This window comes from Cryptomeria japonica, chromosome 4, assembly GCF_030272615.1.
Source record: "Cryptomeria japonica chromosome 4, Sugi_1.0, whole genome shotgun sequence".
Lineage (NCBI taxonomy): Eukaryota > Viridiplantae > Streptophyta > Pinopsida > Cupressales > Cupressaceae > Cryptomeria > Cryptomeria japonica.
The window spans coordinates 411,657,145-411,684,955 of NC_081408.1; the positions used below are offsets into that span (position 1 = coordinate 411,657,145).

The following is a 27,811-nucleotide window of genomic DNA, read 5'->3' on the forward strand; positions in this document are numbered from 1 at the left end:
TAAGAAAGACGGGCATAATAAATGTCAAGTAAATTACAAAATCACAATAACATTGGATATTTGATGAATAATAACTCTAGAAAATGCAAGGATGTGGATTACCATTGATCAATTTTTTTCTCTAAGTGCAAGAAGGTATTTATTTATATTGTTTACCAACAATTGTAGGTAAATAAGTCAATTAAACTAACCACACTTCTACTTTATGGCTTCTGCATGATGTGCAAGTTTTATTACAAATTATCTCATCCATTAATTATGAAATTACAATCACGTGACTACCAATTAAAGTAAGATCAAAATATTACTATCATATCTTCAAAATTCTTGTCTCTTGTGTGATGAGGTAGGTGATCTAAATATAGCTGACTCTGAGCTATAAATAGTGAACACTAAACATAGCATGAGTTCCTTGTGCTAAAATTAGATTGCTAAAAATAGTATGGTCTATAAACTAACTAAAAAAATAGCAAATCCTTGGATATGCTTTTCCCTTTAAAAATGGTGATAGCTAAAAACAGTGTGTGCTATTTGCAGTGTGCGATAAAAATAAACTTTTTGTCATGTACCTCTGGATGACTTTGATGATTCTAGCTTTTCCGTTGATTATGGGAATCCTTTGAAAACCTTTGAAATCCACTCATTCATCACTCCTTTGTATTGGTCTGTGCCTAAGCTTAAATGTGTGCTTGAACACTAGGCAAAATGACAACAAAATTTCCTCCTCCTTTGTATTGGTGCATGCCTAAACACTAGATACAATGCCAACGAAATTTCTTCTTTTGTATTGGCACATCCTAAATGTTGGTCTTGAAAATTTGAAAACTTCACCTGTGAATTGGTGCACATTTGGACACTAAATAATTTTTTTGAATAAATCCATGTTGCATTGTCCTTTTGCTTGCATGAATACACTGCTAAAATATTTTCAATTTTCATGAAGGTCCTGAACGTGGGAAGAAAACGTGGATGAAACAAAACAAAAAGTGGTTGGACAAGTAGAACATCAAGCTGCACGAATGTCCTAATACCAATGAGGAAATAAAAAGTTTGTCATAGAAAAGTTTCAGACTGCCATGTGGATCAACTACATTGGATGTAAAAAGGCGTATTACATCAAAGAGTTTAACCCAGCTTGGGAAAATGGAGAGAAAGCCTATTTAGGGGCAGCTATTAAAGGGAAAGCAAGGCTGTTAGTGGCACACTTGAGTACCAGTTCACATCATCTCAGGTGCGAAACAGGTAGGTGGAAAAGGCCCAAAGAGGTATGGGAAGAGAGAACTTGCTTGTTCTGCAAGTTGGGTGCAGTCGAGACAGAATGGCACTTTCTCATTGAGTGCACAGCGTATGATGATATCTGTGCTCAGTACGAGATCATCTTGAAGGCTGATAGCATGCACTGTTTATTTAACGAGGATAAGATCAACCAAACTGCTAGCTTTCTGGTCAAGATGCATAGCAGGAGGGCAGATATTGAAAGGAATATGCAGATAGTTTAAGGATGTGAATATCTGGTCCCATAGACTGATCGGTCTCATGGACGTCAGTCAAATCATTCATTCAAATGAGATTCTCTTTGTATTGGTGTGTGCTAGATTCTCGGTGCATGCCAATACATGAAGGCAATTTTTTCAAGATTTGACTCCTTTTCAAAAGTGCTTTTGCTTCCTCCCTTGCATGTTGGTGAATCTTGCTTTGGTAGTAGGAATAATGATATTCTTCTTTGAGGCACACACCTAATCCTTGGTGCATATCTATACAGAAAGTTCAATTTGTTGACTTGATGAGTTTCACTCTCTTCACATGCCTTCTCGAATATTTCTTTGCACAAAACTTGATGCAAACGAACTCCTAAGAATTAGGAGGTTGACTGCCAACTAATTGCAAAAGGAGTTGATTTTCTGTTAAAAACTATTGTCACTTGTAGTCTGCATAGGAGATAAATTAGGTGCTGATTACTCAGTTGAACTGCTGTTGCATTGTAGGCTACGTAGGAGTTGATTTCTGAGTTTAACTGTTGTTGCTTTGTAGTCTGCATAGGAGGTAATTTGGGAGTGGTGGCTGAATACAGAGGATGTTTGGAAACGTAGGAATTAGGCTGGAGATTTGCAATTTTTCTATTTTTGAATAATGGATACAGAAGGGTGGTTTCCAGGAGTATGGATCCATTGTATTTACTGTTCTCTGTTCTAATATGTTAATTTCCTTTGTATTGCAAGGATGTGATTTCTAATCTTACAGGTTCTGAGAAAAATCTGCATCAGTTTGAATGTCTGCATCAAAACTTGTCAGCCATCACATTTTTCCCTTAGTAGAGAATTTGATTGAAATGACCTTTTTATATTGTTGCATCTGTGCACCATCCTGTATAAATTTGGAGAAGGCACTTAGAAAGATGAAAGTATCCCCTTTGGTCAGGCCCAAACGTGTACTTCTTTGTAGACTGATCTTTTGTATTGGTGTGGCTAAGTTTCTTGGCATGTGCTCTTTCACAAGATAAAAGATTTTGATAAAAGTCCATGCCTTTGTATTGGTGCATCAACAACCTTTGGAGTGTGCCATTGGTCTAGAGGTATTTCCTTTTAAAATCATTTTCTCCATTATAAGGCGTGTGATAGCTAATAAGTGTGCATCATTACCTTGTCAAAATTTAGTTTTCCTTACTCTGGCTGCAATCTCATTCAAGTGCTTATGAACTTTCGTGCGTCATTCGTTGTTGCTTTGATGTGCCTTCATTGCATTTGATGCTTCTTTTTCCTTGCTCTCATGTGCTTGTCCAACTTCCATGCATGCTTTTGACCTTGCTTCATGTCTTTCACTTCTTAAGTTGTGTTTGTCTAAACTTGCATGTGCCATTTCATAGAATTGTGAAAACTCCCTTCTTTGTATTGGTGTGTCCTTTGCATTAGATGCACACTACTACATCTGAACAAAAAATTATAATTTTAAAAGTTTCCTAGCATTGGCATGCACCTTTTTCTCAACCCATGCCAATACTCCAATTCTTGTGTCTAGGGTTTGATCATATCCACATTTAAAAGATTTGAGTCACTAGGTTAGATTATTTGAGATGTTAGATTCGTGGTGGTTAGGGTTTTGAGTTTTTGTCATTGAGGGTTCACCAATTTAAATATGATAAGTGATATTAGAATCTTAGAGGACACTAATGTGTAGATTGCTATTTTAGCAGTGGCTAGTTTTGGTGTTCTATTTCTAGGTAATGGTTGAGGGCCTATTTTAGGTCACTTTAGTTGGTCATATTTTATTTAGTAGTTGTTTAGGACAATGTTTGCAAACTTAGACTTGACTTAGACTCTGCAGAACTAAAATTTGAAAGTTGGTGAGAAGTTGGCAAATAAAAAAAGCAATTTTAATGGAAAATACAACTACAGAATATTAAATGAGTTTGGTGGGGGTTTGTGGGGAAACCCCTAGCAAGGGGTAGTTTGCCTCAAAGGGTCAAGGGGAAACGGCTTGCTTGGGGTATTCCTTGTTGCAGTTAGGGGATGGTTGAGGGGCATAGCCTTTGTTGCCAAAGCCCAAATGCAAACATGACATTTATAATAATTTTTATAAAGTAAAAAATATTGTTTTTCAATGTTTATGCTGTATTTTCAGTGGATTTTCATTGCATAAGGAATACTTGTTTTCTGTTTTGTGATTTTTTCACATGGACTCGATGAGTACTTATGAGTTTTAGTGGAAAACTCTTCAATGATTGCAAAAATACTTGGTGAGTTTACTTTGGGAAAACTTGGGGCTTCAAGAAACTTGCAGGAGCTCTCCAAGTCCCTGAGTTTTTTGCCGAGTAGTTAAAGTATTGTTTAAGTTAGATTTGCTTTGAGTTCATTTCATTTTTTTTTTGGGCAAAGTAGTTAAAGTATTGTTTAAGTTAGATTTGCTTTGAGTTCATTTCATTTTTTTTGTGCAACTTTTGGAGAGTTTAGCTTTAAAACAATTACTTTTGGGTATTTAATTATTATTTTCAAATCCCTAAGACCTACTTATAGTAACAGTGCTTTGTGCATAGGACATTGAGAATGAGAATTGACACTAACATATGCTGCAAAAATTGTTGAACTTCAAGAATCAAATTGTATGTAGATTGTAGCATCAAGCTTTGCATTGGTAACATTGTCTATCTAGGTTGTGTTGAAAATATTAGCTAAGTTCGGATTATGTAAAATCAAATATGCATGTATTATTTTCAATATTATTGGGCTAGACCCAAATGTGGCGTGTGAAAGGCAATTCATATGTAATAGGGCTGGGCCCAAAAGTGTAACGTGCTAAAGGGATTGGACTGGACCAATGTCCAACGTGGTAAATATTAATTAACAATAATTAATATTAGTGCAAACCGACCTAATGTGATCCACCGCCAAAGAAGGGTATATATACATAACAACTTCAAGATGAAGAAATATACAATTTATCACATTTGCATATAGCGATCTGCTCTGCTCTTCCATTTTATGCAATCTATTTCCACTATCCTTAGTGAATCTGCTGGTCTGCATTTTGGCGAACTCCAAGGGTTTATCAAGTTGACAAGATTCTGATTCAGGCTGTTAAAGACACCTTCTGTAGGTCTGCATTTTGGCGAACTCCAAGGGCTTATCAAGTTGTCAAGATTCTGATTCAGGCTGCATCATCTATCATTATGACAACTTGCTGTTAGAACAGCAATAAGAGATAAATCAGTTATATTGTAATTGCCTACCATTGATATAATACATCCTAAAGTTTGAGGCTGGGTTTTTTACCTCCAGGAGGGAGGTTTTCTTAGGGTATTGGTGTCTTGTGTTTATTGCTGTTACTGTTCTTGTATTTTATTATTGTCATTATTTATACATAGTCTGATTATATTCAAATTGATCAAATTATCACCTAATTGCTTTAAAATTAACATGGTATCAGAGCTTTAGGTTCATTTAAATAATCAGATTATTAGTTGCTCTTCACATTCAGTTTTAGTTTTGCAAGATGGTTACAGGTCTGAAAGTAGAGGATAGACTTGAAGGTGCCCTAAATTTCGCATCATGGAAAGTTCGTGTCCTCCTTGCTCTTGAAGAACTAGAGCTGTTACAGTTCGTGGAAGATATGGATCTGACTGAACTTTCAGATCCAGAAGAGCTAAAGCAATTCAAGAAGAATGCCGTCAAAGCAAAGAAGTTTCTTATTGATTCCGTGAAGGATCATCTTGTTTCAGTCATCTCCAAGTTGAAGACAGCCCGAGAGATGTTCAAACATCTTGAAGGGATATATGAGATCAACAACATCAGCTGGACACTCACATTGAGGCAGCAACTTCTTCAAGTTAAAATGTGCAAAGGAGATTCAGTCATGTCCTTCTTCATGAAGATTTCAGAATTGAAGGACCAACTCAGCGCCATTGGAAGCGAAGTCGTGGACAAGGATATTGTCATGATTGTGTTGAATGGTCTTCTCGACTCGTGGGATCCCTTCATTCAAAGCATAAGTGGAAGAGTTGAATTTCCTTCCTTCGATCGCCTTCGGTCAGATTGTATTCAAGAGGAGTCTCGCCTTGCTGCTAGAGAAATGCACAAAGGCTCTCATGGAGGAGATCAACATGTGCTTGCATCTCAACATATTAGAAGAAAGGGAGGTCATTGGAAGAAGAACAACTTCAAAAGAGATAGAGACTTCAGACCTCCAACTTTCGATTCAAGGAAGAAGCCAAGGGATCTTTCACGTGTTCATTGCTTCAGATGCGATAAGTTTGGACATTATGCCAAAGAATGTCAAAATTCGCCCATGCAAGGAGAGGCCAACCTGAATGAAGTTGCAAACTCAGAGGACAATGAAGACTACCTCTTCATTTCCGCCTTGTCCAACAATGTGCCAACCGATAGTAACACCTGGTTAATCGACAATGGTGCATCTAGGCACATCACGGGATATCGAGAGCATCTCTCAGACTTGATGGAGAAAGAGTCCAACCTTCATGTGGTAATTGGTGATGATGCTCAGTATTCGGTAAGAGGCTTTGGTAGCACTTCTTTAAATTTAGAATTTGGTATGTCCTTGCATCTTAGTGATATCTTATTTGTCCTTGGAATTAAGAGGAATCTAATTTCTATTTTTGCTCTAGAAGATAAAGGTTATCAAGTAGCATTTTTCGAAGGTAAAGTACTTGCATGGCCTAAGAAATCTAGCATTAAGTCTGCTCGTGTTATTGGAAATAGATATGACAGTTTGTATAAGCTTTCAGCTAACCCCATTCGAGCACTCATTCATGAAACTCTTGAATCTAGCGAGCTATGGCATAGAAGGCTCGGTCATCTTCACTATCAGGCACTTCCTTCACTTGAGAAGATGGTTAAAGGTATGCCTAAACTTAATCAATCTCATGATGATGCTTGCAAAGGTTGTGCATTAGGTAAGAACACTAAAAGTCCATTTCATAAAAGTGAAAGTAGAGCTAAAGAAAAATTAGCACTTGTTCATTCTGAACTATGTGGACCTATGTTTGTTCCTTAACCTAGCGGATTTTTATACTATGTTACATTTATAGATGATTTTTCTAGAAAGACTTGGATTTACTTTCTAAAATCTAAAGAATCCGATGCAGTGTCAAGTAGGTTGAAAGAATTTAAAGCTCTCGTTGAATTTAAAGAATCCTTTTGCTCTTTGGCCGATGGTACATTGCTCTACAAACCTTCTCACTTCTGTTTGCAACTTGGGCCAATAATAAAACCTACCAACCTGCTCCAAAGTCTTATCAATGCCAAAATGACTTCCAAGACCTCCTTGATGTTTCTCTTGAATAATATTTTACCTCATAGAACATTGAGGTATGCAAAGAAGATGACCTTTGAACAACAAACCCTCTTGTATCATGTATTCTGAAAAAGAGACATGTGAGGTGTTAGAAAAATCAGTACAAACATTATATATCTCTGCAAAATCCTTATCATCCTTGTAGAGGTCTTTTAACTCACTCAAACCCACACTTTGCAATTGAATCTCCTGCATGGTCATGATTCTCCTACTTAGTGCATCAGCTACTTTGTTGGCTGTCCCTTTCTTGTGTTTGATAGTGAATGTATAGGATTGTAGGTACTCAACCCACTTTAGGTGTCTTTGGTTCACCTTCTCTTGCCCATTGAGGAAACTAAGGGCATGGTTGTCAGTGAAGACTACAAATTCTTTGGGCAGTAGGTAGTGACGCCATTTTTTCAATGCTTGAACCATTGCATACAACTCCAAGTCACATGTGGAGTACCTTTGCTTAGCTTCATTTAACTTTTCTGAGAAGAAAGCTATAGGATGTCCCTCTTGGCTTAAAACTGCCCCTATTGCCCTTTGGCTTGCATCACATTCTACTGTAAACAACTGATTGAAGTCAGGCAATCTAAGGGTTGGCAGCTCTGCTATCTTGGTTTTCAACATTTCAAACCCCTTATTGGCTTCCTCTGTCCACTGAAAGTGACATTTAATCCCTCCTTTAATGGTATTGAGAATAGGAGCACAAACATGGCTAAAGTTTCTCACAAATTTCCTATAGAAAGATGCCATTCCATGAAAGCTTCTAACTTCACTTATGCCCCTAGGGATAGGCCAATCAAGTATTGCTTCTACCTTACTTGGATCCATTTTTAAACATCCATGAGAATAACAAAACCAAGGTATACTAGCTCTGTTTTCAGAAACTCACATTTTTGAAGGTTAATCTTGAGTTGAGCCTCCTTCAACTTCTTCAAAACCATCTCCAAATGCTTGAGGTGTTCCTCCTTGAACCTACTGTAGATCAAAATGTCATCAAGATTGTTGGTTGAAAATTTTGTACACTTGGGGAAATATACAAAATTGTGGTTTCAACCACAGCACGTGAGTAAAACTCTCCTAATTAAGGGAAGGCTCCCCCTATCTAACTACAGCTTTGAAATAAAATAGGATGGGACAACAATCTTTCTTCTTCTTTCAAGAAAGACAATATCCTTTTCTCTTCACAGAAAAGGATAGCAATTGAATATAAACAACAATAACCACTTTCAAATGAAATGAGAGAAAGGAAATGAAGTTTCCTGGAAGTGCAAAGACTTCCGTCACTTCCTTCGGGACGGAACGACAATATCAAGCTCAAAGACTTGATTATATGAAGTCCTATCTACCATTTTCTACACTAATGCTATAAAGAACAAGTTATGACAACTCAAAGACTGAAATACCTTATTCTTTTCTTCTTTAAAACAATGAGAAGTAGTGTAAGCTCAAAGACTTACAACTATTTCCCACACAATCTACTTCTAAATTCTGTTTAAGAACAAGTGTAAGAACAAAGGCTTACAACTTTTTCCAATAGAACTTCTACATTAACTAAATTAATCTTCAATACTTGCAGCTCAAAGATTGCAAATCAAATTCGATTAAGCTCTCAAAAAAACACTTACAAAGAAGGAAATATGGAACACCAACTCAAGAATGTAGCACAAAGACTCAAAGCTTGAGTAATTTTCTTCTATTCCTTTCAATCTTTCAATTTACACATAAAAGCTCAAAGACTTCTTTGCTGCAAATTTGACAGAGTTTTTGCTTGCTTTCAAAAAGATAAAAATTACAATAGACTCCTCAAGTATTTATAGAAGAGGAGCCTTGAGAAAAAGGTGGGAGGATCCTAACTAACTAGAGAGATTCTCTCAACCACCAAGACTTATTCAATAACTAACTAAGACTTCAATAACTAACTAAGACTTATTCCAACTATAGTCCTAATTGGACACAACTTGTAGTTGCCTTACATGTAATTACAAAAGTGCAAGTAATGAGTTAACTTGCATTTTACAAAATTTTTTTTTACATGTAACTTGTCGAAAGGAAAACTACAGCTAAAGATTACAAAAGTGGAAAAATACAACTAAGTGTTGAAAAACACTTAAGTTGCAGCACGTGAAGACACAAATCCTTTAAACTTCTGGATGATCATTTGTAGTTCCTCAGGATCCGTTTCATGGGTGTTCTTGGCAACAACCATGGTTTTCACAATAGTGTCATGACACCAGAGGAGCGCAGAGCTGTTTTTATCCAGAATGGACTGAATTTCATGCAAAAAGACTTGGTGTTTCATCAACATTTGAATTGAAGCGGCCGAGAATTGTTCGCTTCTCCATTCATTATGAATCCTCATTTGTAAATCAACAAGAACTTCTTCTGGAATCAGCTCTCCATCCTGATTTAATATGTTGCAAGAGGCCCTTTCACAATGTGAGACAATATCTCGGAAAACTTCACCCCGAAATCTCTTTGCATCACTAATCTCCTCAATGAGGGATTTAAGAACAAGCCTTGTTTTCCAGAAGCTCTTCAAATTCCAAGTACATGACCCTGGAAGAGATGATGGCATGCTCCTGCAAAACACTCAGCCTTTTGTTGGGGCATGGCACGCCAGATTGTCAAACTTTCTTCAATACTTTCCAGATTCTTTTTGAAAGTATCAGAAGTCTGATCCAATTTTTCCTCAATGGTTTCTAACTTAGACATCATTTGAAAAATGTTTTTTATTACCTGTGCACATAGATCATGAAGCTGATCAACCCAGGAATCTAGTGCTTGTACCTTCTGAGCAGCCCTTTCCACTCCACGAATTGATTCTTGGGAACCAGAAGAATTGATTCATCTGATACTCTTTTGTTCCTCAGAGTTCTGTCAAATTGACACATGAAATATCCGAAGAATGCATCTTGGACTCTTCGGAAATGCAGTCTGCTGGGTCTCAAAGGCAACTGATTGTAATATTCCTAGACTGGTATAAGTGAGCGATCACCCTTGGTAGAAAGACCTGGAAAGTGTCTAAGTGATGCTGCCAAGTATCCAAATATGAGTTCATGTAAAAAGTCATGGTGGAAGGGACTGCTGCAAGTTGTTCGCACAAGGCACCGCTGATGACTTCTCCCCATGATATATGATGCGACTGCCTTATGAACATGATGAACTGGTACATCCATGGCTCAAATACATTAGAATGCTCGAGGCCCATCATTCTGCTGAGAAGGGTTATGGTGTCTCCTATCTCCCATTTGAAATCGCAGCGGTACAACTTATTTCACCTTGAAAAGGAGGCTCGTGGCTCTTGGATCCACCTGTTGATATGCCGCTTACAATCTTTTTCCCTTTTCACATAGTAATCAGCTGCACTTTCTTTGGAGATTTCCATGTAAACAGGTGCGGGAGGTATTCTGAAAACCTTCTCGATCGTATCTGCATTAAGACGAATTATTGCCTCACCATCATCATTTTTGATGACTTTTGCCTCTTTGTCAAAATGATGGGTGCAGGCGAGAACAAATTCAGGTTCTAGGGCAGCCACCGGGAAGGAAGACGCATGATGGATATGGCTGTCCAACAACCGCTGCATGTTATTATCTTGTGGATCTTCCACCCTCTTGACAAACTCTGACATATCCACGTGCCCTATTTCTGTGTCTCTGATACGATCCAAAGGGGAAGAAACTTGGGAAGGTGCCACCTCATTCTGATACTTGTCATACTTGTACTTCATCTTTTTTGGAACCGGAGATGATGGCAAATCAGACATTGATTGGAAACCTGGAATACTGTGATGAAGACTTAAAAGTGTTAAGGCAACATCATAGTCAGCTGCAAATAACATTCTTCCGTCTTCAAATGGAAAAAAACTTCGATTCTTGAACTTCACGATTTTGTGAGAGGAAGAGGGGAAATATATGGAAATGGGAAAATCTTGACTTTGACCAATTTCGGATATTGGGGAAATTTTTGCAAGTATACAAGTTGGAAAGAACATTTAGCAATCGGGGTTTTAAAACCCGAATGCAAGTACACTTGTAAATTTGCAAATGGAGAAATGGATGGAAAATGAGAATTTGACTTGCGGAAAATGACGAAAATGGAAAGTACGGATATGGGAAATATGAATGGATAGAAATGGGAAAATCCAGGGATGTCATTTTCATGAAAATGGGAAGAACTTTTCAACATGTAATCCGGTTTTTAAAACCCGAATTGAAAGGGGGGGGTATTTCACATCTTTTCAACTTGGAATTTCAACCATAAATGGTTAAATTCATTAACCGTAAGGGAAGAACAAAAATTTCCAGCCAACTTGTAATCGGGATTTAAAATCCCGAATACAAGTGAAGAGGGAAAAAAGGGGAAGAACAATGCAATTCAAAAATTGCATACCAAGGGGAAAATCTCTCACAAAAACCGATTTTTGAGGGAAGAACAACATATTTACAAAAATGCAACTAGAAAGGAAAACTAAGAAAACAAGAAAATAATAAAATGAAACAAGAAAGAAAGGAAAACATACCTTGAGTGAAACTGAAAAAGCTTCTCCAAAAATGCAATCAATCTTTGGAATGAAGAAGACAATCCAATAAATAGAGACAATCAAAGATGCCAAACCCTAGCCACGTTTTTGCAAAAACGCCCAAAACTGAAAAACGTGGCAGCAAATGCATGAGAAATGGCATGGAAAATGTTTGAATCTTCTTTAACCCTCAACGCCTTATCACTCCAAGCCAAAACGATTCATACCATTGAAGATTCGTGGCATTCCAAATGGCAAAAAACGTTGTTTTTGAAAAAACGTGGTGGCTGTTATAAAGCTAAAAACCAACAAACACAACCTCCATGTGGCGTGAAAGGTGTCCAATCATGCATGAAAATAACGAGCAATCCTAAACGCCTTCCTTCAACAAATTCTCCACAAAATTCGCCTTGAAATGTTCAACAAAAACGTTTTTCTTGCAAATCGGGTTTTTGGAGACAAATAGCAAGTTCGAATTTTCATGAACATGTGAAAATCGGGTTTTTTAGAAGATACAACAAGTTCTAATTTTCACTTTTTCCTCAACAAAGCCAAAATCGGGATTTTTGGAACAAAATGCAAGTTTAAAATGTCAAAAATGCACTTAATAAGCAAAATCGGGTTTTTTAGACCAAAGTGCAAGTTTTAAATTGTCACTTTTTCAATTACAAGGCAAAATCGGGTTTTTGGGAGAGAAATGCAAGTTTAAAATCACTTGCAAAGGGGAAATAAAACCCCTACAACAAGTTATAATTTACTTGCACACATGTAATAGGGGTTTAAAATCCCTATTACATGTAAAAACCATTAAAGTAGGGGTTTTTGGAAAGAACTACAAGTTTACTTGTAACTTAACCAAAAAATCTCTATTTTAACTGAAAAAAGCAAAAAAACAATAAAAACAATAAAGGGGAAATTTAAAACAAATTACAAGTTTTCATTTTTTAATAAAGTGCACATGTAATAAGCTAAAAATTTCCCTACAAAGACCAAAACAATGGAAATCATTAAAACTTGCAGTTGAAGGAAAATTCTCCACTTGCAAACGGGATTTTAAAACCCGAAATTGAAGGAAAGACATAGCAAACGAACCCAGAATGCGACGAAATTCGAAACGTAGTTTGAGGATGGACTGAGGATTAAGCCAGTCCAAGGATTAGTCGAAATTCTGCCTCGGGAAGCATGCCATAGAGTAATTTTATTCATTTTTTCACAAAATTTTTATGTTATGGTCCTTCATTTTTGGAAACAAAAATGAGGACAACAAAGATACACAATTACAAATCTACCAATAAACTCAACTAAGACTTCATTCATGAGCCTTTGGAAGGTACTAGGTGCATTGGTGAGGCCAAATGGCATCACCAACCACTCATGTAGGCCTGCATTGGTTCTAAAGGCTGTCTTCCATTCATCTCTAGGTTTGATTCTGATCTGATGATAACTAAACTTCAAGTCCACCTTTGTGAAGTAGCTTGCACCTCCTAGATTGTCTAATAGGTCTTCAATCCTTGGCATGGGAAACCGGTACCTTATAGTAATCTTGTTGATTGCTCTGGAGTCCGTGCACATTCTCCATTTGCCTCCCTTTTTTGGCACTAACACAGTAGGAATAGCATATGGATTGAAACTTTTGTTGATAGATCCTTTGTCTAAGAGTTCTTGCACTTGTTTGGTGATCTCTTCATTTTGACTAGGTGTCATTTTGTAGGCAGCTTTGTTTGGCAGATTGGCCCCTGGTATTAAGTCTATTTGATGATTTACATCTCTCATTGGAGGCAAAGAATCGGGTATGTCATCCCCTATCACTTCTGCATATTGTTTGAGTAGACCTTGCACCTCTTGAGGCACTTCACTCATTGGATCTGCCTTAGCTTCATCTCTAGGCTTCAACACTATAGCATGGCCTTGATGACCTTCTTGTTTCATCACTTTGAGAAACTCTTTTCCTCTCATCAGCATCACACTTGAGCCTATTTTCTTTTCTTCCCTTGGTTCAGGTAGTGGATCCATTTGATACTTATTCCCATTCTTGGTGATAAGATAGCTGTTCTTCTCCCCATGATGAGTAGCTCTCACATCATATTGCCAAGGATGGCCCAACAACAAATGACAAGCATCCATAGGCAATATGTCACATAGCAATCTGTCCTTGTACTCACCAATTTCAAAATCCACCCATGCTTGTTCATCAACCAATACATGTTGCCCCCGGTTGAGCCATGATACCTTGTAGGGAGTGAGGTGAGGCAATCTTTTCAGTTTGAGTTTGTCCACCATTTCAATTGAGACAATATTCTCAGTGGAACCTGAATCTACAATCACTTTACAAATCTTCCCATGTGAACTACAAGTGGTCCTAAACAAGCTTTTCCTTTGTGGTGGCTCTTGAGCTTGGGGTATCTTGAGCATTGTTCTCCTCATCATCAAGTTTTCTCCATTTGTCACTGGCCCTGCCTTGCTGATTGAAGAAGTTACACTCTGAGTGTCCTCCTCTTGCAACAATTGAGTTCTTCTTTCCCCCATGTATGAGCTTGTGGAGCTTGAGGCTTTCCGCGGGCACTTACTCATGGTATGCCCAACTTGATTGCAATGATAACACCTACCAGTGAAGACTGTATTTCCTCTTCCTGAGTTTCCAAACCTGCCCCTAAAATTGCTCCTTCCTTTATAGGATCCTCTAAATGCTCCTCTCTGAGAGTCTCCACTGCCTTCTTGGCCTTGCTGCTCTTCATTTCTTGGTGATTGATGCCCTCTACCAAAGTTTCCTCTACCTCTGAAATTCTTACCTCCCCTATGTTTCTGATTTTGTTCACTCCTCCTTTTGATCTTTTCTTCTGCCCTTAGGGCCAACTGAAAACACTTATGGACAGTGTCTGATGTGAGGATACTTATCTCATCATGTATATTCTGTCTAAGGCCATTCATGTACCTGGCCAACTTCTCCACTTCATTCTCATGCTTCCTAGCCCTCAAACTGAGCTTATAGAATTCTTCAGTGTATGCATTGACATCTATCTCCCTTTGTTTCAGATTTTGCAGTCTCTTATGGATTTGAACTTCATAATCTCTTGGAAGGAATTGTGCCTTAAGTCTGATCTTCATACACTCCCATGAAGTTATCTTCTTTTTGCCTTCTTGTATCCTTTTTTTTTGCATGATATTCCACCAAACCAATGCTGATCCTCTCATTCTTGATTTGGTCACATTGACTCTTTTCTCTTCTGCTACGTCTTTGTAATCAAAGTGATTATTGAGAGCCTCTATCCAATCTAGCAACTCTTCTCCATTGAGGTTTCCTCCATATGTGGGTAATCCATCCAAGTTGTCTTTAGAAATGGATTTGACTGCATCCAAGAATAGCTTTTGGTCTTGAGGCATGGCTATTGCTGCTGGTTCCTCTCCATCTTCCACTTCTTCATCAGTCTCATCACCCCATTCTGTCTTAACCTTCCCTTTCTCCTTCTTAACCTCTCTGGTTCCTCTACTTCCTTCTGCATCCTTCAATCCTTCTATCATCTCTGCCACCAACTGCCGGATGGCTTCTGGAGTCATTGCCTTTGGAGGCATTGAACTTGCTTCTGATTCTTCACAATTTGACATACACCAAATCTTTCAAAGAATGGCTCTGATACCATTCTGATGCAGAGAGTCTTGGAGCTTTGTTTGTTACACCTTCTCGAGTGACTTGTCCTACTCAATCCTTCAACTACTCAAGTCCTTCCTATGACACTTGGCTGGGGTTATGATAATGAGACCTCCAAGGTCTGAACCTTCTTGACTTGCCTTCTAGGTATAGCCAATGGTTTCTGGACAATCAACTCCACCACTTGAGGTTTCCACCTCAGTTACTCACACGCTCCTCTCTTGGGCTCCAACCACTCCTGCAAGGATCTTAACACAAACACTTCCTATGGTTTCCCAGTGCTTCTACCAGGTGTCTTTAATGCATTTTGAGGTTTAAGGCTCACCAAATCCATCGCCTTGGCTTCCTAACCCTTCTAGGTCTCTATCGGCACCTAAATAGGCCTAATTGCATTAGCCCTCCCTAGGCGGTTTTAGGGTTTTAATTTGCAAAAGTCCCAAACAAGCCTAGAAATAAATCATGGATTTGAGTACCCTTTTGAAAGTTACAGACTATACTGGAAAAGTGCATCTGGGTTATCCGTACAAGTGGGGTTTCCAATGCTGCACTATTTTGAAGGGTTTTAGGCCTAACCTTGGCAAGATGTGTCTAAAACTCTTCATCAATCAAATCTCTCGCTCCAAACAATTTGGGAACCTTCAAGGACACTCAGAGGGCTTTCCATTCATGTGTCACTTGGTCCTGCACCAATCCCCATGTGCTCATAAATCGCACCTTTCTTGCTGTCCTAACTCACCTACTCCCAGCGGTGAGCCTAGGGCTTCATTGTTTCTCCTCCTCCTGGACCTGCAACACCACACACCCTATTCTAGAGCTATGTACCCTAACCTAACATTCTTAGTGATTTCAACAGGTGCCATCAAAGAATGCCTAGGTTAGAGCCATTTTCTTGCTCTTAAACCCTACTTGCAAGGGTTTTGCTCCTAGTTGCAAAGAATGGAAGAAATCTCTACAACCTAGGACAATCAAACCTGCAAATCAACTTTAATGAAAGAAAATACAATGAACATTCAAAGATGGCAATGAGTTTACACCATCTAGTCCGTACTGGACCATACAAACAATGAAAACAAGTCAAAAACTGTCCAAAACCGGTGGAAACAAGGTTGCTTCACAAACCAAAAACTTGCTCTTGCATTTCCAATCTTCCCCCCCCGTACAATGAAGTGAATTTTGGCTTATGTGCTCTTGTTTCAGCCGGTTCAACCAACTTCTAATGCCTAAAACCAAAAAATGCAACTTTTGCAAGAAATTGCAAAATGTTGCTCATCAACTTTTACAACTTTTTGCTCCAGGATGCAATTTTGCATTCTAATGCATTTTAGGACTCCTAAAGGTCCTCAAACACCCTAGAAGACCTAAACACAACTCAATTGACCCCTAATACATGAATGCATTCATCTGGAGTATTTTACCTGTGAGCTACCTAAGCATCTCACTTCTTAGGCTGTCAGCATCCTGAACACAATTGACTCAAACCAAAACTTGGACAACTCAACCATGGCTCTACTGAGTCCTCAATGGTTGGTCCATTATTACATCACAAACATAACACACAAATTTAAAAGAAAACAAAGATTTCATTCTTGGAGTGTTAGGTGCCCTGCACCAATTGCGGTCAGCAAGAAAAGACCACATTAGGTTAGAAGCACAATTCAAGATGCAAAAAAGTTTGCAGCTCCTAGTGGCACTTTCAGAGAAAGTAAGAGACCTCAGAAGCTCTCTAACTATGCTGCAATGATGTGCAACATCATGGAGTCTGAACCATCCAACACAGAAGAAGCTATGAGCCAGCAAGCTTGGAAGCTAGCTATGGATGAAGAATATCAATCCATCATCAAGAATGATGTCTGGGATTTTGTGCCTAGACCTAAAGGTAAGTCTGTTGTTTCTTCTAAATGGTTGTTTAAAATTAAACATGCTGCTGATGGTAGTATAGAGAAATATAAAGCTAGGTTTGTAGCTCGTGGTTTTTCTCAAAAGGAAGGCATAGATTATGAAGAAACATTTGCTCCTGTTGCTAGATATACTTCTATTAGAACTATTATAGCTATTGCTGCAGCCAAAGGTTGGAAATTACATCAAATGGATGTAAAGACTGCCTTCCTTAATGGTGTTATTGAGGAAGAAGTCTATATTGAACAACCTGAAGGTTATGAAATTCATAATAGAGAAACTCATGTATGCAGATTAAAGAAAGCTCTCTACGGCCTCAAGCAAGCTCCTAGAGCTTGGTATGAAAGAATTGATAAGTACCTAGTTAGTCTAGGATTTTCTAAGAATAATGCCGATCCTAACATTTACTTTAAAGTATTTAATGGTGAAATGCTAATTCTGGTTTTATATGTTGATGATTTATTTCTAACTGGTGAAGATAGTCTCATCATTAGGTGTAAGAAAGAATTAGCTATTGAATTTGAAATGAAGGATTTATTATGCATTACTTTCTAGGGTTAGAAGTGTGGCAAAGACCTAATGAAATTATTTTAAGTCAAGGAAAATATATTGTTGATATATTGAAAAGATTTGGTATGATGGATTGTAAACCTATGTCTACTCCTATGGAAACTAACTTGAAGAAGTTGAGTATTTCTGCAGCTAACTCTGATTTTGTAGATCCCTCAGAGTACAAGCAGTTGATTGGATCCTTGATGTATCTAGTTAACACTAGACCAAATATCTGCTATGCAGTGAGTGCACTTAGCCAATTCATGAACCAGCCAAAGCATGTTCACTTATTGGCAGCCAAGCACATCCTGAGATATTTGCGAGGAACTATTGGCCATGGACTTAAGTACTCAATCAACACGGCAATCAACTTGGAAGGCTACTCTGATTCTGATTGGGCTGGAAGTGTTACTGACAGAAAAAACACTTAAAGAATCTGTTTCAGCTTGGGTTCCGCTATGATCTCTTGGGCCAGTAGGAAACAGTCCTCAGTATCACTAAGTACTGCAGAAGCTGAATATATTTCTTAAGTGTGGCAATTAGAGAAGCAGTTTGGCTTCGCAAGCTTCTTGCTGGGTTGTTTGGACAACCATGGGAATCCATTGTTATTTATTGTGATAACCAAAGTTGTATTAAAATGTCTAACAATCCAGTGTTTCATGACAGGCCAAAACATGTGGAAATTCATTATCATTATATTCGTGATATGGCACAAAGAGGTGCTATCCAACTGAAATACATCAACACCGATGAACAAGTTTCTGATGTTCTCACCAAGCCTCTAGCTCGGGTGAAGTTTGAGTACTTCAGAGAGAAGCTTGGAATGGTGGAGAACTCAGCATTGGTTGAGAGGGAGTTTCAATCTTAGTGATGCAATTCAGTTTGCATCTTCCACCCTCTGTGGGCAATGCAAGGTGGAGTCACCCTCTGCGGGCAATGCAAGGTGACAGTGTATCCTTCTCGGGGAGAAGGCTGAGGTGTAAAATCCTCTTACACCCTTTGCGGGCAATGCAAGGTGGTACCATCCTCTGCGGGCAATGTAAGATGGTCATCATGAAATGAGTTCATGATATTTATGAGTTTTACTGCAGGTATATTCACTCTTGCGGGCAATGCAAGATGAAAGTCATGAATGGATCATGACGTGTGGCAGTTATCCTCCTTAGCTAAGAGGGAGTGTTGAAAATATTAGCTAAGTTCGGATTATGTAAAATCAAATATGCATGTATTATTTTCAATGTGACTATTACTGGGCTAGACCCAAATGTGGCGTATGAAAGGCAATTCATATGTAATAGGGCTGGGCCCAAAAGTGTAACATGCTAAAGGGATTGGACTGGACCAATGTCCAATGTGGTAAATATTAATTAACAATAATTAATATTAGTGCAAGCCGACCTAATGTGATCCACCGCCAAAGAAGGGTATATATACATAACAACTTCAAGATGAAGAAATATACAATTTATCACATTTGCATATAGCGATCTGCTCTGCTCTTCCATTTTATGCGATCTATTTCTGCTATCCTTAGCGAATCTGCTGGTCTGTATTTTGGCGAACTTCAAGGGTTTATCAAGTTGACAAGATTCTGATTCAAGCTGTTAAAGACCCCACCTGTTGGTTTGCATTTTGGCAAACTCCAAGGGCTTATCAAGTTGTCAAGATTCTGATTCAGGCTGCATCATCTATCATTATGACAACTTGCTGTTAGAACAGCAATCAGAGATAAGTCAGTTATATTGTAATTGCCTACCATTGATATAATACATCTTAAAGTTTGAGGCTGGGTTTTTAACCTCCAGGAGGGAGGTTTTCTCAGGGTATTGGTGTCTTGTGTTTATTTCTGTTACTGTTCTTGTGTTTTATTACTGTCATTATTTATACATAGTCTGATTATATTCAAATTGATCAAATTATCACCTAATTGCTTTAAAATTAACATGTTGTGGCTTTGTATACAACTAAACTGTTTAATTCTTGAAATCAGTGTTGTTGATTTATATGTTGTTATTCCTTTCCAATCCTTGTTTATAGTAAGTAGTTGATCTTCGTTTTAGCTAGCTTGAATGGTTAGATTAGTTTTTTCATCTATAATATTTGAAAATCTATTAATAGTCGTGTGCATGTATTTGAGGCAAAAATATAGGCAAGTAGTTATATTTTTATGCAAAAATCCCCTCGGTGAATCGTTTTTATAGATTTAGTCTAGAGTTAGTTTAACTTATTTTTAGTTTAGTTTAAATCTTAGGGAGGTTTCCCTCCTAATTTGAAAAACAGTTCTGCCATACATATTGTTTCATTTTGTGTTTTCTTGCAAAAGATGAAACACTATTGCTATTTATTTAATAAAAGATGTTTAAAACAAGTCACATGAAAATGTAACAAATAATATGAAAATGAAAACAAGAAAGAAAGATTAATCCATAACTTATTAATTTTCTTAAGTAGACATCATACGGTATCATAAAATAAAAAATCATAGAATACTATGGATGTAATTTAATGTTATGATGTCAAATATGTTGATGTTGCAGTATTTCTAATGAGATGGAGTAAAAAATTTAGGATTAAATAATTAGTTTGCGAGCATAAATTGCAAAAAGTAATATGTAGTAACACACTATCTAGTGTGCATAATGGTCATCAATCCCAAAATTAATGCGAAAGATCCATATTTTGAAATTCATGGTGTATATCCTACTTCCTCTTTTGTCAATTACAATTACTATAAATATGAAAAACATTAGTTATTTTCCTTTTTTTTTAATTTTTCTTTGTTTTTTGGGTTCCCAATATTTTTTAGATGTTATCTCGAGAAATTGAAAATATCTTTATCTTCTGGTTTAGCGAGATATTGCCAAGAAAGATGTTTGCTTCTATGGTTTTACCACTTGGGCTCATCCTATTCAATGCTTATATATATTAACTTGATAACAACAAACATTTTTCTTCCAAGGTATATTTTTTTAATAAAATTTCTATACCTTTTTTTTTGAAAAATTTCTGCCTAAGGGGCTGTACCTTTCCATTAAAAACACGGATAGAAAATTACATCATTCAACACAGAGCTTAAAGTGCAGAGTCCTAATGGCCTCTATGACCTCTTGTGCTCTTTCCAGCTGCTCAGGAGGAATTAAATCCTCATTCTCTCCTATCATATACCCATTTGTCTCCATGTTGTTATTTCTCAAACAGTTCCTCATTACAGCCACTGTATTCACCTTAATCTGAAAAGCATTTAGAACCAGGCCAAGGAAGGAGCTCGTTTTCAGATTTTTCAAAGCATTGATGACCAACTCTCGCAGGTTCGGGGCAACCATGTGGTTGATGGCCTTCTCCGCATCGTAGAAAACTTTGGGGGTTCTTGCTACATTGTACATGAAGTGCTCTTACAGCTCCGCGTTATGTGCGTGAGAGCATTCCAGCAGTTCGCCTCCTATGATCTTGCGGAGCACATCCTTTGCAACTTCTCCTCCTCAAAAAAATTTCTCGTAGTTGCTCGTCCACCGATCCTTGCTTGCAGGAGCACTTACATTACGAGATGAATATGAATTCCAGATTGCCACCACTCGACAAACCCGCCATTTGACCAACTCAGAAGAGGCTTTGTTTGGAGTGATTTTCCATTGTATGGAGGGGCTCTAAATTTACAGGCCTAGCCAGCTTTATCGTATCCCAAAAAACGTGCTGACATGCTCTCTGTTTATCTCGTGATCAACCAAATCTTTTGTCTATACAACGGATCCATCTATTGAACACTTTCTCTATTGGCAGTTGGAATAATTAGACCATTCCAAGCCTGATTGTCACAAAATGATTGATGCAACATCTTGATCAATAGCATGGTTGGAAAGGAAATCTGCCTCTGAGTTGGCCTCCCTGAAAATGTGACTGATCATGCAGTCCCCTAGATCCTTCAGAATCTCTAGAATACTCTCCGCCCACATGTTCGATTTCTAGCTCCAAGCCTTCTTTGTTATCACCGCTCAAATGCCATTTAAAGAATCCCCTTCTATCTCCAGATTTGAAAGCTCTTTGTCCTTGCAAAGGTGCAGACCCAGCCGTAGAGTGGTGAATTCTGCCTCATTGTTGGTTCCCGTCGGCAACTTCACCGATCCCCCCCAAACCAATGTGCTAAGGTCATTTCTGATAAGGAAACCGTCTCCATTGAAACTTGGATTACCGTGGGAGGCTCCGTCGAAATATAATTTTAGACGGCCTCTGGGAGGAAGGAGCCATCACACATCCGCTCGATGGTTGTTATTGTTTATTAGATCTCCTTTTGGGGGAATAAGATGGGGCCAAACCTTTAGCATTTCATCATCCCAAGTGGAAAACGAAAGGTGATCACCTTTTGCTGATTTGGCATTTATATGCTCACTTATAGCCACCTCTATCCAACTCAATAACGATTCCAACATTGTTACTTTATCGTTAAATATTTTGGCGTTTCTTTCCTTCCACAGATGCTAGATCAGCATTATTGGAACATAAAAATTCTATACTTTTTATGTATTTTTTATTTTAAAGAATGAGACAATGGCAGCTACAAGATTGAATAGAGCCCTTTTTAATTTCTAATTTTTTAACTTTTTAGTTTCGATTTCCCTTTTCAAGTGGCAAAATGAAAGCTACAAGTTGCGTATCAAAATATTTTGGCCCACAAACCATATTAAGGCCTTCTGTAGTATTTAGTTTAAAAAGAAATTTTAATTGCTTTTGGAGGGAATTTCTGGAAGAAAAAGAAAATTTAAATTTGAGGGCCCAAAATGAATTTATAAAAGGAGGGCTAATGGATCAAATGGAGCATCCATTTTATGTCATTGCAATCAAATCTTTCTTTGGAGTTTGAGCACATGTGATCATCTTTTCACACAAGGACGAAACACTTGGGCGTAGGAATTTGGAGGACAAAAGTCTGATAGTTTCTAATTTTGATGGGAGGATGAAAACCCTCTTGTCCTTTTAAGGCGATTTCATCCAGGGCTCACATTTATGCTGAAAGATTGAAGTCGTTTTCAATTTCAGTGCTACTACTCACATTTATGCTGAAAGAGTGAAGTAGTACTACTACAATTTACTATAGTGCTGCTCAGTCATTGTGATAAGTATTTATTTCAATATTTCAGTTGGATCTCTATTTTGGTTTGTAGTGAAGATTATTGTATATATATATAAAAGACACCTGAAATTGTCCTTATATAATTAAATAAATATTTATTATTTATTTAATCATTTTACCATGATCCACTATTAATTAAATAAATATTTTATTTATTTAATTAATTCATTATCCTCTTCTTTCTAATCCGAGCCCTCCAACTTGTTCACATGGATCATAATCTAAAGTCGTAGGCATGCAACAAGTGTCAAATTCCTCTTAATTACATTCTCTCTTTACTTATCTCCACATGACAACATGTCTCTCAAATCTTACCTACCACTCGATCTTGTTTCTCCATTTTAAACTAACCTCATAATCTTATTCACTCCCACCTACCACTCAATCTCAACCCTTTATCTTTACCTACTGTTCAATCCTATTGATTCTTTTTTAACTTTGTGATCTTGGCCATTCATCTTTTAACCTCTTAATCTAAGCCCTTGATTCTCTTTGAGACTTCTATAAAAGAGGATACCTCCTTCCATTTTGGACATCAAGCAGTCACTAGAGCACCTACATCATGCCAAAATCATTCTAGGATCATACATCATCACATCATCTTTGCATCATAGATTACCTTATCAAGCAACCACACTCCATTCTTTCATGACCTTTTGTGTAAGTGCATACAAATCTGAGAGCAATCACAAGATCTTGGAGGATAGGAGAACACTGGAGACAAGCTTACAATGTATGTGAAGGTATATTTGGTTATTTCATGTTATTTGCGTGCATGGTAGATCTCTATTGATTGTTTGTTGAATTAGTTTTTAGTTCTAGGGTTAGTGGTTGGATCTTTAGGGTTTAGAAATAGGTCAATATTCACATATACATATATATTCTGTTTTAAAGTTGTTTTTTGATTGCTTATCCTCTTCTTTCTAATCCGAGCCCTCCAACTTGTTCACATGGATCATAATCTAAAGTCGTAGGCATGCAACAAGTGTCAAATTCCTCTTAATTACATTCTCTCTTTACTTATCTCCACATGACAACATGTCTCTCAAATCTTACCTACCACTCGATCTTGTTTCTCCATTTTAAACTAACCTCATAATCTTATTCACTCCCACCTACCACTCAATCTCAACCCTTTATCTTTACCTACTGTTCAATCCTATTGATTCTTTTTTAACTTTGTGATCTTGGCCATTCATCTTTTAACCTCTTAATCTAAGCCCTTGATTCTCTTTGAGACTTCTATAAAAGAGGATACCTCCTTCCATTTTGGACATCAAGCAGTCACTAGAGCACCTACATCATGCCAAAATCATTCTAGGATCATACATCATCACATCATCTTTGCATCATAGATTACCTTATCAAGCAACCACACTCCATTCTTTCATGACCTTTTGTGTAAGTGCATACAAATCTGAGAGCAATCACAAGATCTTGGAGGATAGGAGAACACTGGAGACAAGCTTACAATGTATGTGAAGGTATATTTGGTTATTTCATGTTATTTGCGTGCATGGTAGATCTCTATTGATTGTTTGTTGAATTAGTTTTTAGTTCTAGGGTTAGTGGTTGGATCTTTAGGGTTTAGAAATAGGTCAATATTCACATATACATATATATTCTGTTTTAAAGTTGTTTTTTGATTGCTTAGACTTGTATGGGGTGTCTGACTGGGATTTTGAGGGATAGTTTGCATAGATGTGCTGAACACTCGCATCTCTCTCTTTCTCTCTCTCTCTCTCTCTCTATATATATATATATATATGTGGAGTTCATTGATTTTGTCATTAAATTTTCAATAAAATACTGTCATACGAGGTGCAGACATAATATTATAACAACAATGAATGTATTTAGCACTATGTGTTAAGGTTTCAATAACTACTTTGCATTTTTATGTGTGGCACAGTCATATAATTGTAGTAGCTGTGAGGAGTTAAATATTGGTGTTAATAAATATGTTAATATTTGTGTTAAACTTAAGGTTCTTAGTATATTGGTGTGGCACATGTATTTATGAGAGCCGTTTGCATGCATTCATATGCTGTCATGATCAATGGTGGAATTCTATGTTAAGTGGTTAATTAGTTGTTGCATAATTCCCTTGCTATTTCCAGCAGATATTTTAGAATGAGCAGCATCCTATGACTTCCCTGCCGTTGCAATTGCGTTGGGTAAAGATTCTGCTAACTGTCATAGTCTAGAAGATACATTAATTGATCCCTTGTACTTGTTCACTGTATGCTCTCACCTCATCCTCACAGGATCTTGGTGATCAGAAAATGGGAAGTCCATGACCCTCTTAGCTAAGAACCTCTAAATTTGTAGGATTCAGTAAAATATTATAAGGGGACATTACAAGTTAGGCTTAGAATAATTTTATTTTCAGCAAATTTACGAAACATTTGAGACAGCTGATGTGGTTTGGGACTCTTACAATAAACCTCTTGATATATAATTTATCCCAGGTCTAGTACTGTGACCAGTGTTCCACCGGCGTTGGGGACGAGTTTCCGGGATGGGGGGACCAAGGGCCTAAGTTTGAGGACGGCGGGGGGACGACGGGGGGTGGCGGGGTGGTGGTGCTGATATAGTTATACATATACATCTAGTACTTGAAAAACTAGTTTTGAAAATTCAAAAATGTATGACAGCATAACAGTATAAGAATTACATTTCAAATGAAACTATAGGAAATTTGAAATACTAAATCTAAATACCAAGATTTCTTCAATGCTAATTGCTAATTGCTAAATAAAATTTGACAAATGAAGTTGTCAAATTGGAGATTTCTATTATATCGAAAAAGGAAAATATGAATATCTGATGCCATTGCAAAGTCTATAATAATAAAGATGATTACATGATTCATCATTACAATGAGTAGCCAAATACAAATACTAATAGCAATAGCATTACAAAAGAGACTAGAGTCAAACACAAAATGACAAAACTCACTTTTTAAATTTTTTTTAATTTTAAACATTGCATATACGTGGGGGTGATGGGAGACGCGGAGACGTCTCCCCGTCTCCGGCGGCACTTGGGTGGCGGTGGTGGGACGGCGGGGGATGTCGGGTCCCCGTCCCCCCCGTCCTTGTCTCCGAGACGCAGCCAAAACGGGGGGGGGACGCGTCCCCGTGGAACAGTGTGACCTAGTTAAACCATTTATGTTTTCTGTAGAATATCCTTTATGATGCTTTGTAGTTGTACAATAGGCATGCTATTTTATATGTTAAAGGGGCACAAAACTGGGTTAGTACTCACTCTAGACATGATATCATTTCAGAGCTGATGCTAACCAACATTCCATAAATTCCTATTAATCATTTGCGGAATTCCTCATTGATTTTCACATACAAGTTTTCTGCATGGGACATGTTTACTACAATCAATCAAGCAGTTACCCCTTTAGTAGATATGACATTTTTGGAGATTGCTTATTTGGAAGATATGCAAATCATATCAAGAAAAATATTTATCATTTAGTTTGGAATGAGGATAAATATCTGATTATAGGACCTATTTTTTTAAACTAGATGAAATATTGCCCTATGGGTAAAGTATATCTACTGGAATCTTGATTGCTGGGCTAAGGATCAAGCAAGATATTGTTTTATATCTTATCAGTTATCGCCATTGACATGTCTTCTTATATAAAGGAGTTTAGATATGCCGCAAGGACCACAAAGTAAAATACTCTCTGTAGAAGACTGGATTAATGATAACTTACAACCCAGGCCTCAATTTCTGCAGGGCTGTTGCATTAATAAATAAAGAAAGAAAGAGAGAAATAATCTGTCAATGTCCAAGAAATTATATTATGATCACCAGTGGCCAAGGAGGTCATTCGGAATTACACCCAGTATCAATATAACAGTTTTTTATAATGTTAATAACACTGTTTTTCCCATTTATTGGACTTTATGTTTCAAACTATGAGACTGATACCTTTTAATTAGGACAAAAGAAATGATACTTTTATAGAGTTAGGTTTTATCTTAGATTAAGGTAAACCTTTCTCCAATATTCTGTGTTGGATTTGTTAGATACAGTGCTAATAGACTTTCTCCAATATTCTCTCATGAATTCAGTTAAGTGGCTGTAAACTGTAGGAAGCCAATAATTACATTAGCTATAGATATTTCTGATGTATTCTTAAGGTTCTTGAATTCAAAATAAACTCTTACAGGTTTCTTTGTTAGTTTCAATTGATTTTGCCTTGAGTATTTTTAACATTCATATATTCATTGTTATAACTATTTAATGATTGCAGGTTTGAAAGACCAGATTTTCCTCTCATATTTTCAGGGGTGTCACTCTCGAAGGGAAGGTAAGAATATAAAAGATTTTTATCAATTAAGTATGCATCAGGTTCATTTTGGTCATGTAATTGATCCTAGTTGAATGTATATTACATGGTAGAATAAAATTAATTGAATGAAATCAAAATATTTTTGCATAGATATTGAGCAATCTGTATTTATTGAGCTTTTGGAAAAAACATGCAAATTTATGCATCAATGTTTCAGATCACACTCTATGATCCATCATCAGGGTGAAAAACAATTGATAAGAGGATTGCAAGATTAGTCACACAGAAAACATGATTTCAAATTAGAATTAGAATTAGAATTAAAATTAAAATTGTAATAAAGATGACAAGGAAAAATCAGTACAAATTTCATAAGTTTTTAGTTTTGGAGAGAGAATTGATCTGCTAGGGTTTTTGGTTTTTTAAATTCTAGTGAGCTTTCTTTGTTTCTTTGCTTTCTACATTTCGCTTTCTTTTGGGTCTTCTCTATGTTTCTAGGTAGGCTTCAGGAATACAGTTATAAAATTTGGCTCATCGATTTTGGAGAAAGAGATTGATGCAGTTAGGAGAAGATCAATCAACCCAAGAGAGGTTTGAATCATGCATGTTGGCCCTTGAAGAATCTCCAATCATCAATATTGATGTATTGGAATTCTGAAAGAACATGTCTACCTTCAATTGTAGGAGTCGATATGTATATTCCTTGGTACCTAGCTTTCCTTGACATATTTGTACTTTTGGGCTAGAAAGGATCGGAAAACTAAAGGAGAATATGAACAGCCACACCGTGTTCTTGTATGAGGGTATATTTGATCTCCATTTTTGCTAATGAATCAAATAGGGATAATGTCTTTGGAGGTGGGCCACCCATTTATTAGAATGCTAGCCGTTTCATGAAACATTGGCATGTGGGTTTTAACCCACAATGTGAATTCCCCCTATGGAACAAGTATGGATCCA

At 37.2% G+C, this 27,811-nt stretch overlaps 1 protein-coding gene across 1 annotated transcript in view; it reads left to right on the top strand.

Annotated features, from left to right (window-relative positions):
• Window positions 1–27,811, top strand: part of LOC131031040 (uncharacterized) — a 95,910-nt gene that overhangs the window by 23,881 nt on the left and 44,218 nt on the right. The window contains exon 3 of the mRNA XM_057962057.2: window positions 26,813–26,869. Coding sequence (XP_057818040.2) covers window positions 26,813–26,869 — 57 coding nt within the window. The remainder of the gene's footprint in view (window positions 1–26,812; window positions 26,870–27,811) is intronic.